General features: G+C 43.2%; 1 protein-coding gene across 1 annotated transcript in view; it reads right to left on the bottom strand.

Moving 5' to 3' along the window:
• Nucleotides 1–11,417, bottom strand: part of ARSJ (arylsulfatase family member J) — a 67,238-nt gene extending 55,821 nt beyond the window's left edge. The window contains exon 1 of the mRNA XM_075286755.1: nt 10,720–11,417. Coding sequence (XP_075142856.1) covers nt 10,720–11,051 — 332 coding nt within the window. The 5' untranslated portion in view covers nt 11,052–11,417. The remainder of the gene's footprint in view (nt 1–10,719) is intronic.
• Between the last annotated feature and the right edge of the window lie 1,403 nt (nt 11,418–12,820).

Raw genomic sequence — 12,820 nt, 5'->3', positions numbered from 1 at the left:
CCATTTTAATCTCCATTAACGTTGGTTGCTATAGTATTTCTTTCTTTTTTATTAAACAACATTAATTCCTTAGAATAATGAATTCTACATGGAAAACCTACATTAATGATCGCATCATTTTGCCAATTTAAGATACAGTCCACATAATCAACAAAATCAATGGGCAGTGTATAAATTGGTCCCAAGTCCTGTGGGAAGTAGTGATGTCCAGCGGTTATTTGTTACGTGTCCATCTAACCTCACAATAAGTAGAGATAAGTAAAGATGAAGGATGAAGTAGTCCTTCGTCTATGATGTAGGATGATTCTTATTATCGTATTATAAGGTATTATGTCCTATGCAATGTGGCATACTATATACTGGTGCAAAGAATGAATCACACTGTCAGTTTTCAGGTATGTGCCCCAATGCCAGAGATACTGGTGTTATTAGCTTCAGCTCTACCAATATCACTGTACTGCCAGAGAGGCCGGCCTCACATTATCACTGGGCTGTGCCCTCTGATGGTACACTTACTGTATATAGGCCTATACTGTATAGGAGGGTATTCCTAACTGTCTTACACCTGTGAGACCGACCCCTCTGACGGTACACTGATATTGGTAACCGAAACTAACCGCACCAAAATCTCTGGCACTAGAGCACATACCTGCCAAACTGACAGTGAGCTGAAGTCAGCACATGGTAAGCTTTCCAGTAAAATATAATATGTCACATCATAGAGTACATGAACGAGTACATGTGTACAGGATGTTAGAGATCAGAAGTGAACAGTCTGACCTGCCAGTTCTTGTAAAGTTATCACAATAAGGGATATAAAGAGTTTAGGATGATGTTCTTGAAGTAATAGCCAATACTCTCAAGCATATAGTGGAAGGAAGGTTGTTACATGAGTTCTACCTACTACTCTTACTCTTTCTCTCCCCCAACTATTTTTCTCATCCCGCTCCCACTGCCTCCTTGTCATATTATGTTTCATTTGCAGGTTCTGTGTAACCTACATCTTTCATATTGTGGTACTTGTGCTTTCATGCACTTCTTTTGCTAAAACAATAAAATCCATTTTTTTTTTAGAAACCTAAAATGTTTAAAAAAATGCTTTAAATGCTTAATGGAATTAACAACCAAAATGGCTTCTAAACACATATACTGATGTAGGGGCTGCTGGTGATCTAGTAAATGTACCTTTTTATGTGTGAAAAGTATTAACATTTCAATCCATATGCAAGTGAGCAGTTCAGAGCACTGTGGGGATGGGACAACCCCATTCAAATATTTAGGAATGATTTTCAGTCACAGAAAGTTTTGCATCAAATTCAGCAGCATGTTACTTTGAAAGTATATAGTTGGATGGTGTATAAAGTTGCAGGGCCGCCTTAACCATAGGGCCAACATTGCACTTGCACCAGGCACTAAGGTAGCAAGGGCCCCCTTTGGAGAGCAGGACTGTCCAGGGCAGCGGGTCTGGTCTGCACCCTCCGGACACCAATAAGTTGCAGACAGTAATGAAATCTAGATCTGTCTACTCACTGCTTCACCACCCGGCCTCTGTCTTTGCTCCCGGTGTCCTAGGAGCAGGAGGCGCAATGTAGTGATGTCACTTACATCGTGCCTGTTGTTCCTTGAAGACTCTGGGACCAGAGACACGAGTGAACGGGCGAATGGGGAAAGGTGAGTATTATGGTTTGCTTCTTTTCTTTGATTATATACAGTGGAGGGCATGAAACTGTGGAAGAAATCTTGGGGGGGGGGGGACGGGGACATGACACCGTAGGGGACATATTGTGGGGGCATCCTGTGGGTTAAGGACATGATACTATGGAGGCAACCTGGGGGGACATGATACTATGGGGACAATCTTAGGGGGACATGACACTGTAGGGGATATACTGTGGTGGCAACCTGGGAGGTAGGGGGACATGATACTGTGGGGGGAACGGGGGGGGGGGCATGACACTGTGGGGGCAACCAGAGGCAGACATAACAGTGTGAGGGAAACTTGGGGGAGTACATGACACTGTGGGGGCAACCAGGAGGTGGGGATATGAATCTTTGGGGGCAACCTGGAGGGGAACATGAAAATGTGGGAGCAACTTGGAAGACATTATGCATTATGGGGCAACTAGGGAGGTATTAGCCACTAATGGGTTTTATACTATGTGGGGGCCAACTAGGGGAATTTAGAATTTGTGCAGGTCATGTATTTCTTGATGATGGTAATGGGGGGGGGGGGGTGCACTTATGAAACCCTTGCACAGAGTACACCAATGTGTTAAAACGGCCCTGTAAAGATGGTACCTATAGCCAAATCTGGTGATTTTTTTTTGTCCAATAGGGGCTGTGCAGAGGAAGAAAGCAATGAGCAGAGGACTGAGCCCTGAGAAACCCCAAAAGAAAGGGGAAGATGGAAAGAGAAAGAGCCCACAAATAATACACTGAAAGTGCGGTCTGGGATTTTTGAGAACCAAGAGATCACCTGCAAGAATAGCTGCATGTCTCCCACAGCTTTCAACTTTTGCATCTACTATGCTGTTGTATGTTGCAGTGGGTTAGTCTCTGTTGAGTTTAAGATAGCTAATCCACTGCCATTACTGCCTAGGTGTCCTCAACCTTAGCCTAAGTTCACACATTGCAAACTTCTTGCAGAAATTACTATAACTGTGAATGCATTCAAATGATGTAAAAACAAACTCAAACAGCTGTACGGAGTTCTTAGGGTGAAGAAATGTCTGCAATAAACCTATTGTGTAAAAGTCATATCCAGCTGCTCATCTGTTGCTTTTGAATATACAGTCAGCGCCACACCTCCCATGAGGCGACCTGAAGTGACCGCTTCAGGCAGCGCTATGCCAGGGGAGGGCGGCATTTTTGCTTACCTAAGCTAGTCCAGGACAAGCTGTCCTGGACTGGCTTAGCACTGAGCAGTGGATTGGGAAGGCCGCTAGAGCAGCGCTACTCCAGCGGCCTTTCCTCACGCTCAGGCAGAGAGCAGGTCTTCTCCCTGCCTGCTAATGCCGATAAGCCACGCCCCCTTCACTCCGACCCGCCCCCTGCACTCCGCCCCCTCCTATACAGTAGTTTATAATCCAGAACTTTAAAATATTGTGTGGGACATTATGGATACTAGTGGTCAGATCAGTGCAGCATGGTTACATGTGCCAAATTCACCAATACAGCACAGTCTGTTCTGGAATATATGCATGACATGTGCATACTTGATGATAAATTTACACGAGCAAGTAGCATCACAATATCTTACACAATTCTAAATCTAGATCTAAATCATGCCGACAAATACCAAGATATAAGCCTATGTTCCTATTGTTTTCAATGGGAGCCGGTACCATATACGCGGCGTTATTTTGCGTCCGTGATTTTGTGGCGGCCGCAAAATAGCGCCGCGTATACGATCCGCAATAGCTCCCACGGCGTCTACGTACCAAATCACGAGCCAAAATACTCCGTGTGAACCCGGCCTAAGGCCCCACACTGCGGAGTGCAGTAAAAAAAAAAATGCTGCAATATTTTCTCAGGAGCATTTTTCACTAAGATTTTTGTTGTATTTTCTTCTCTGTTTACTTCTTCTTACTTTACTTCTCGGATCACAATTCTGCAACTAATAGTGACTTTTCAGAAATGTGTGTGTTTTTGGGGATGAGATGAAATGTAATCTCATTCACTTTGCTGGTAATGTAAAACACAGAATTCTTATCAGCTGCGTTTTCACAGCAGCCAAAAATGTATGTGTGTATTAATTGTTGCAATGTTAAGTTCACATAGAAATATAAAAAATTGTCCAGGATGAATCTGCAAGAAACTGATGATTTTTCAGTTGTGTGAAGGTCCCTATGACTGCGCAGTAGACGGACTTGAAGACAGCTGGAGACGATCGCATTCATTCTGCAGTTTTTTCCACGCAGTGACTTGGGGTATTGACCTGTGTTACCTGTGTATAGTCTGTTGTAGACAAAGACATCGCACAAACCAAAAATACGCTGATGTGATCACCAATCCTGATTTTCATATATACTCTCTGCATATAAAATCTAATTATCTACAATAAAGTTTAGTATTTTTACACTCTACTGGAAGAATACAATATGGGACCATACTGGTTAATATGGGCAATATGACACTTATACTTGGTGCAGTCCACTGTATTGTATGGTACAGTAATAAAAACTTTGTAGGTGATAGGCTCTTGAAATGGAAAAAGTTCCAGTTACAGAGTACATTATGTTTATGCATATGCTCTTATTTGCTAGCTTTGAGCAGAAAATAATATGTCCACATGTTCCTGATTTTACTACAAAAAAGCTATTTCAGTGACCTTTTACAGTTTTACGAGATTAGATGGAAATGCACGTGGTGAAAATAGTAAAAGTCACACTATTTGCCAAATTCACAGAAGACTGAAGACATGAGAACATTAGTGATTCAGCCATCATGAGGTTCATACATGGTCAGATTCCGTGGTCCAGCTAATTGATCAAATGACTAATACATCCTTAAGCTATAACATGTATCAAATCTTTCCACTGAATTCTGGGGGATGACTCATTTGCATACATCTTATAAAATTCATCTAAATGGAATCTAAAGCTCTGTTGACATCTTCTTATGTGAATAAGTTTGGAGTATGATCCAGAAAAACTCTCATGGAGAATGTAGCCATAGGAAAAATGGTCTCCTGGCATATACTATACCAACACAAAGGTAGTCTTCTTCTTCTTCTTCCCTCTGTTGAGTTGTACCACCACATATCTTTTCTGTAGATGTTTTAGCCCATACAAAGCATAAAGCATAGTATACTCTCAATGAACTATTGTGACCAATGGTTGACCTAAGCCACAGTAAAGCTGTATGATAGCATATGTTGGTAGCATACAATGGTGAGCACGCTAGACATAGATCTTTGATTTATAGATGTGAACACAGCCTAACTGGTGGAAGCTCTTTGTTCCGAGAGTATAGAGTATTACACCCCGATTGTTGTGAGAAGAGGGCTTCTGTTGTAACATTCTATCTAATGTACCAACATGTCCAATATGTCAGGTACAGAAGCCCAGAGCTTTTATGTTTATTTCAATTAGTTAGTACATCCTAGGTATTTTACACCAGTGACTGTCACATGGTGATTGAGAAATCTGTTAGGGTCAGTACACACTGAGTTCTTTGGCGCTGATTTTGACACTGAATCTGCCTCAAAATCAGCCTCCAAAAAAAGCCTCCCAATAGAGCTCTATTGGGAGGTGTGGGGAATCGCTCAGGTAGATGCTTGTAGCAGTGCAGGAAACAGGGACACAGACACTGGATTGTACACAAGTTCAGGCTTTATTCACATGTAGCGCATACACTGCTTTTGCAAAGCCACAGGATAAACAAAACAAAAGCTTTCTTGGCTGAGAACTGACTTAAATGTAAGGAAACTTTTCCCTGACTATACAGGAGAAATGGGCAGGAGATGTAGAGAAAGAAGCATTTTACTTGATATTACAAATATTACAAAGTCTCTTATATTTTCTTGTATTATTTGTAGTGTCCCATTAGGACACTACTGAAATGGTTATTTAGAATTTTATTATGGTATTAGAAGATTTTGTGTCAATTTTGCACTTTAAACTGACAAAACTACTGATATTGGTCACTAATTCATGTTTATATTACTTTAATTGTAAGACTATAGCATTGTAACTTTAAACATAAAGAATAGAGATGATCAGCCGATCCGAACAGCACGCTCCCATAGAAATGAATGGAAGCACCTGTGACGCCGGCTGCCGGCAAAGTCAGCGTCACAGGTGCTTCCATTCATTTCTATGGGAGCGTGCTGTTCGGATCGGCTGATCCGAACAGTGTTCGCTCATCTCTAATACAGAACTTCCCATCAAATTTAGTACATTCCAGCAGAAGGCTGAGTGTAACGTCTCTGCCTGTTCGGGCCTCTGAGCCACTCTCCGCGTGCATGCTGCGGCGCAGGATGCATGTTCAGTTTGAGTCTTTGCTCAGAGTTTTTTTTTGCTCTGTATGAACACTGTTCTATTATCTATCCTCTATAATTGATTTACCCCCCCCCCCCAGCCATCTCCTGCACCTTGTTTCCCTCTGTCCTTCAAATAGTTAATCTTAGCCTTGTCTGTGTGATTGACAGCCTGTCTACCAATCAGGTCTGGGGCATGTCCTGGACTTCCTACATACTGGTCATCACCCCCACAGGTTTCTGGCTATTTTTGACTCTGTTCTGTGACTTTGTTCTCGCTAGCTTCCAACATCTCTTATTATTGTATTACTGACCTCTGACCTTTGGCTTGCCTTGTGACTACTCTTTTGGATTTGATTTAAACTGCTTTGTCTCTCTGGCTTTGACCCTTGGCTTGCTGTCCCTTCTTCTGTGTTGTTTGTCTTGTCTTGTTCTGTGTCCAATGTATATCTAGGAAGGGCTTTGTCGACCAGTTGTCGCCTGTCACTTAGCACAGGACAGGCCAGTAGGCAGGGGCAGCGGGGGGTTCATCTTAGAGATCACTGTCTCTGTCTTCCCTTTTTCCTGGTCAGCAGGATAGTCTAGGTAATCTAAGTAGGCTCCACTCACGTCTTGCTCTAGGTACATTACAGCAGGGGACTGGGATAGTTTAAGTCAGGGGTGCCCAATACGTCGATCGCAATCTACAGGTCGATCGCAAAGGACGTATGGGTCGATCGCAGGATGCAGCCAGGGATCCCCGGTGTCTGCTTGTTCACAGTGCAGGCTGAGAACCGACTCTCAGCTTACGCTGTGAACAAGCACTCCGGACACTTGCAGGCAGCGGCAGCAGCAGCTCCAGGGGATGACGCGCTCCCCGCTCTTAGGGATGGAGGGAGCCAGGGTGCTGCTTGTTCACAGCGCAGGCTGAGAATCATCTCTGGACACTGGCAGGCGGGGCTGCTGCAGCCCCAGCCTGCCAGTGTCCAGAGATAACTCTCAGCCTGCGCTGTGAAAAAGCAGACACTGGGGATCCCTGGGTGGCCACAGAACGCCACTGTCTCCTGCTCTCACACTCCGTGCTGACTCCGCCCACAGACACGCCCCGGCCCCGCCCACAAGAAGTGGGTAGTAGATCTTTTGCCTTGGTCAGTTTATAAAGTAGCTCACATGCTGAAAAAGTGTGAGCACCCCTGGTCTAGGTAGTCTCCACACACCTCCAGCTCTAGGGGAGTTAGACAGCTAGTTGGGCAGTGTGAGTTGGGCAGCATTGTGAGGGAGTTAAGCAGATAAAGTCAGTTAGACAGTTAATGCCTCTTTAGCAGGCTCTGCACATTTTCACATGTATGGGGCTAGCCTTTGAGGAGAATTTTCACAGAGAATCATATCTACGATTTGGTCTTTTTGACCTTCAGCCCAGGTCACTCTTCATTACACCTACATCTATATCCTGCCATCTGGGTATTGTAGGTAGTTTTTGGGACTAAAAAGAAAGAGCACACTTTGGGTGAAGCACAAGATTAAAGGACAGAAACTAGTACCTGCTGACCCACAGGAGAACCAGCTTCATACCCACTGCTCCAATCCAAAAGCCTTAAAGGGGTTGTGCAGGACTCATGACTGTTTTCTTCTACTCAAGAATCATGTATTCTTTGGATATCATGTCCATAGGTCACATGACAATGAGACTGGGATACAGCATAACCATGTGAACTATGGACATAATGTTATTTCCTGAGAAGCACAGTGCAGCCATGTTTTCTAATTCCTACACAACCCCTTTAAGAAACTGTACTTCCATGGTTGGTTTAGTTTTTGCATGTTGTTTGAGGAATGGCATATCTTACTGCTTTCAGTAAAGATCTCTGAGCTATTTGAAAGTTAAAGGGGTATTCCCATAACTCTTGTTCTGCTGCCTGCAGGCTCTGTGCTCTCTTCACTTCCTGGATTTCTCGGCACATTGGTGGGCGGGGTTTCACTTGCTCTGCTATCTGCTATGTTTGCAGTCAGTAATGAGGGATTGGTTTTAAATGCATTACCACAATATAAAGCTGATGTGGAAACTGATGTAGCAGAGCTGGATTTGAGTCAGCTTGCATTACATACAGAGGTACCGGACTCCTTATCTCAACCCTTATCAGCCAAATTCAATTAAACTGACTGATAAGTGGAAAAGCTGAAGATAGACAGCACATTAATCCCGGAGCTCCCCCCTCTCCTATCTGAGGAGCTCTGTTACTTGTCAGACACACACAGCTCAGAGCTGCTCCCAGCACTCAGCCCCTCCCTCCCCCCTGAGAGCAGGCAGCTACATTACTTGGGAACTGAGCAGATAAGCCCAGTGGCCATAGAAACGCAGTGTCAACAATGAAGTGAATAAATTAAGATGATGGGCAAACAAAGAAGTTTTGATAAAGCAATGTATTTAGGAAATGTCTTAAATCCACATAAACTAGCAGTATAGATAGGATGCTTTTCATGGGACAACCCCTTTAACACTGTCTTCTGACTACTTTAATCCTGCACCGCACCATCAACATCACCCGGGAGACCTCACCACAGGGGGTGACGCAGAAGAATCAAGTATTAAACCTAACCACTATCCATATTATAGGATTTCTTGTCATTGCACCATCTTTGAGGCGTTTGGGAGATTGGATGGAAAACTAGCTACCATGACTACACCATGACAAGAGGATCATTATTCCCATACGTGCCTCACTCTCCTTACGTTGTTATATATTGATTTATTCAGAATTTGTGGAAAAGTAAGTGATAATTTAAGGAGGCCATAAGTATTAAATAGCTGTTGTCTGATATCTGTGCTAAATTGTTTGCAAATAAGCGAGTGAGGGTCTGCCCCAAGTATGATGTAGAAAGCATAAAGGAGGAAGCATAAATTAGGCTTTTCTGTCCTAGGTGGCAAGAACACTTTGATCTTATGCTATCCTCTTCTCTTCGGTGTACACCAATGTATTTTGTGCTGCACACCCCTAGTGTTATTAATGCTCTTTAAAGAGTGCCTGTTATTGCCATCTGGATCAAATATCTGCAGATGAAACTTTTTTTAGTAGCCCGAGCATTTATAAAAGAAAGTTGAACCATTATGGATAATGTATTTATATTCATTTCTAAGCATAAAAACAATAAGAATATTCTTTGCACTTGTAGCTGAGTTGAAGCAGAAAACTTCTTAAATATCTTGAGATTGGTATTCTTCATGTCAAGCCTTCCCTGGCTCCTAGACATTTCTGCAGATTGCTAGACACTAGATGTAATTTATTGCACTGGGTTACCTAAAAGCTAATGAGCTCATCATGTACCATACTGAGCAGCAAGCGTTTCCTTTTCAGAAGTGCAGGGATCTAGCGGTGAATCAGTGTCTAGCTCAGCTCTGCAAACTTTACTCTCTGGGAGGAAAAGAAACACTCATGTGCTAACAAAGTCCTGCTCCAAAGTGTAATGAAAAGAAATAAACCAAGGGAAATTATTTTTAATAAGAAGGAGTAATGTGGCGGTGCTCCTGTTACTTACATTGCTCTATAAAAGCCAAAACTCAATAAATTCAAGTCTCTCTCCACATCTATTTCATTATTTCCAGTAAAAGTGTAATCCACGATGTAATGTAAGATGCAATGCATATGATGGATACCAATGACCCCTGACAGACCCCACTGACTTTCATCATGGTATCTATTGTTTTCCTGAAAAAATATGATAAAATCTGTAACGCAGTCTCTGACGCAGATGTAAACAGTGTAAAAAGAATTGACATAGTTTGATCTGACATACGAGCTCCATGTATTGTTTTTCCACTGCCAAAACTTTCTTTGCATCCTGCATTTCATATGTCCCAGCTGTAGCATAGATTTTTTGTTAATTTTTTTTGTTTGTTTTAATTTTTTTCATGGTAAAAAGGAGTGGACTGACAGCTGAGCAGATTTATTAAAATCGCTTTTTAGTTTTTATTTTGGTTCCGGGACGTGTTCTGCATTTAGGAAGCATCTGGGGGCATTTTTTTTCACTTTGGAGGTGTGGTCTAAATAGCTGAAAATGTGAGCCACATTCAAGACCCCAAACTCCAGCCAAATCCAGGTCACTCCAGTTACACTTACACATCTACATTTCTAAAGCAAAACAAGGTAGCAGTTTTGACATTGTCTCCACAATGCTATATACTGAATGAGTCTCCAACACACCCAATTCTCATGTCTCCCAATTTTCTACATGTAATATTTGTCTAAAGTTTGAGGAACTTGCAGATTTAAGCAAAATACCACTGTTTCTACAATGTACCCCTACAGAAGATTACCTTTAACATTCCACATATGCATAGAAGCCTAGAATGTTGCAATGCTATATAATAGCTAGAGATGTCTGTTTGTACATGATTGATGTATGCATCCATTCTCTTTTATTAATATTAATATGAACAGGATGCTTTCAATGTATCCAAGTGTCCTGGAATCAAAACAGAGCAAACTATTGTGTAACCATGTGGTCAACCTTTATTGTGCCATGGTGTCTCAACCCCTCAGATTACCAATAGCATGGCACAACGTCTATATAGGCAGTTAACAACCAGTGGCTCTGTAAGGGTTAATTACAAATAGATGGCTAAAGGTTGCCTAGGTATGCTGGTACTTGTGGTTCCACAGCAGCTGTCTACCTATACAAATAACAGCACAGTGTATTACTAGGGAGAGGAAGGCTGGAAAGTCTGCAGTGGTGCTAGGGGTTGTCACAGTCTTAGCACTTACCTCCCAGTGATGAACTGACTCCTTGATGGAGAGCAGATGGGTTGCACATAGTAGTTCTCCAGCTTCACTCCTTCAGATGCCAGTTTATCCAGTGTAGGTGTACTGATCTCAGAGCCATGGTACCCAATATCTCTGTATCCTTGGTCATCGGCCAGAATGAATACAATATGAGGCTGGCGTCCATCCCCTTCAGCCACATTTAGGTGCAGGGTCTCCTTCTCCTCCAGGTGTGGGCTTCCCTTATCCCAGGACAAGTATCCATAGGTCATGATGCTGAGCATAGAGAATGCAGCCAGTGCCCCCAACATTGTAATGGCGCCCCCCTGCCCCATCCAGCGCTACATTAGCGGTCAGTCCAGCATACTCTCACAGCCATGTGTTGTCCTGTGGTCAGTGTGCTGCTGTCCATCTGGAGGACTTGTCACCCCCCCCCCCCCTTCCCCAGTTTAGGTGAGTCACTTAGCCTGCTCCCTGCACTTCTGACACTTGCACAGCCCAGCAGCTCCACATGGACGGCTTTCTCCTCAGACACATAGCACTGGATGGAGTTCGCTCTCCTTGCACTTCCCAGCTGCACAGCTCTAAAGAGGAATGAACTCAGAGCATCTGGGAGATTTTGGCAATGCCCCCAAAGCGGTCACATATGCAGCATGTCCCATTCTTCCTGCTAGTCCAGTAACCTGTGGTGGAGAGAGCACCTCAGGGCAGGCTAGCCCCCATCAGGACCCCTTCACTCTGTCCTCTCCTCATGCAGACTGAACCGTGATACCAGAGGGAAAGGAGAAGTCCCTGGTGAGGAGAGGGTGAGGGTATAGGAAGTTTCCGAACTTGTGATGGATGTCAGCCCTGCAGCCAGTCACTGCTGTTAATACCTCCTCTCTCCAGTCCTCTCCTCCCTTGGAAATGCTGAATGACCGAGGTGTCAGGGGAACTTGCTCCCCTTCCTGCTTATAGGGAGGTGAGACTTAAGCCTCTCTGTATGAGAACTACAGTACAGTCTATCTATTGCTGAGGACAAAAGGCATCTGTGGAGTCTCCAGCGCAGAATTCTTACAAAATGTCCTAAATGTCCTGGTAACTAAACAATTCATCGCAACAATCTGACTTCGGATAAACTTAGATTATTGTTAATACAATGAAATATTTTTTGTGTCATTCACTATTATCAGTTATGACTAGTTTTTATGTTGATGGAAGAATTAATCATTTTTTATAGGTGATTTTAGTGTTTTCTCCAAGATGAGCGAACATGTGGTGTTACCCTTAAGCCTGAAAAACATTGTGGAAAAAACAACATTTTACAGTACCTGCAAAGTGAATGGGATTGTGGCTAATCCTATCCACACATTAAAGAAAAAAATCTGCGGCGGAAAAGCGGTGTCTTTAAAAGTGCTCCATTTTACATCAATTATACCTGCAGAAACAATCGCGTTTTCCCTATAGATATAATAAGTAGAGATGAGCGAACACTGTTCGGATCAGCCGATCCGAACAGCACGCACCCATAGAAATGAATGGAAGCACCTGTGACGCTGACTTTGCCAGCGGCCGGCCAGCATCACAGGTGCTTCCATTCATTTCTAAGGGACAGTGCTGTTCGGATCGGCTGATCCGAACAGTGTTCGCTCATCTCTAATAATAAGTGCAGTAAGTCTGCATAGAAATATACAACGTAAATGCTGCAGAAAAAAATTGCAGTTTTTTTTTTTTCTGCATTTCGCAGTTGAGGTTAGTGTTGTATACTAAGCCCGAAAGACTCTAGTGAAAGGGGGACTGGTAAGAGGACAGCAGTTAAGTAGGGTGCAGGCTAATTTTTAATGGTGAGGGACGACCGATCACTCTGCGTAGTTTAGATCAATGACTGTATGACTAGATGAAGCTGGTCAATGCCCCGTGACTAGTTACCCCTTGGTGTTTGGCTGATAACATGCATTCCTATGCCGGCAAGGTATTTGATTGAATACTACTCGCTCAACACTACTTGTAACATGACTTTTCAGCAACAGATAGCTTAACAAGGAGCACCAGAGTCGCTGTTGGTGCATACGCAGGGACAAGAGATAAGCCAATCTGTTCACAGCAAACCAGATTGGACCCAAAT

Source organism: Leptodactylus fuscus, chromosome 1 (assembly GCF_031893055.1).
Source record: "Leptodactylus fuscus isolate aLepFus1 chromosome 1, aLepFus1.hap2, whole genome shotgun sequence".
NCBI classification, from domain to species: Eukaryota; Metazoa; Chordata; class Amphibia; order Anura; family Leptodactylidae; genus Leptodactylus; species Leptodactylus fuscus.
The sequence above is the reverse complement of the archived record's forward strand: the minus strand, read 5'-3'. Positions and strand labels throughout refer to the sequence as shown.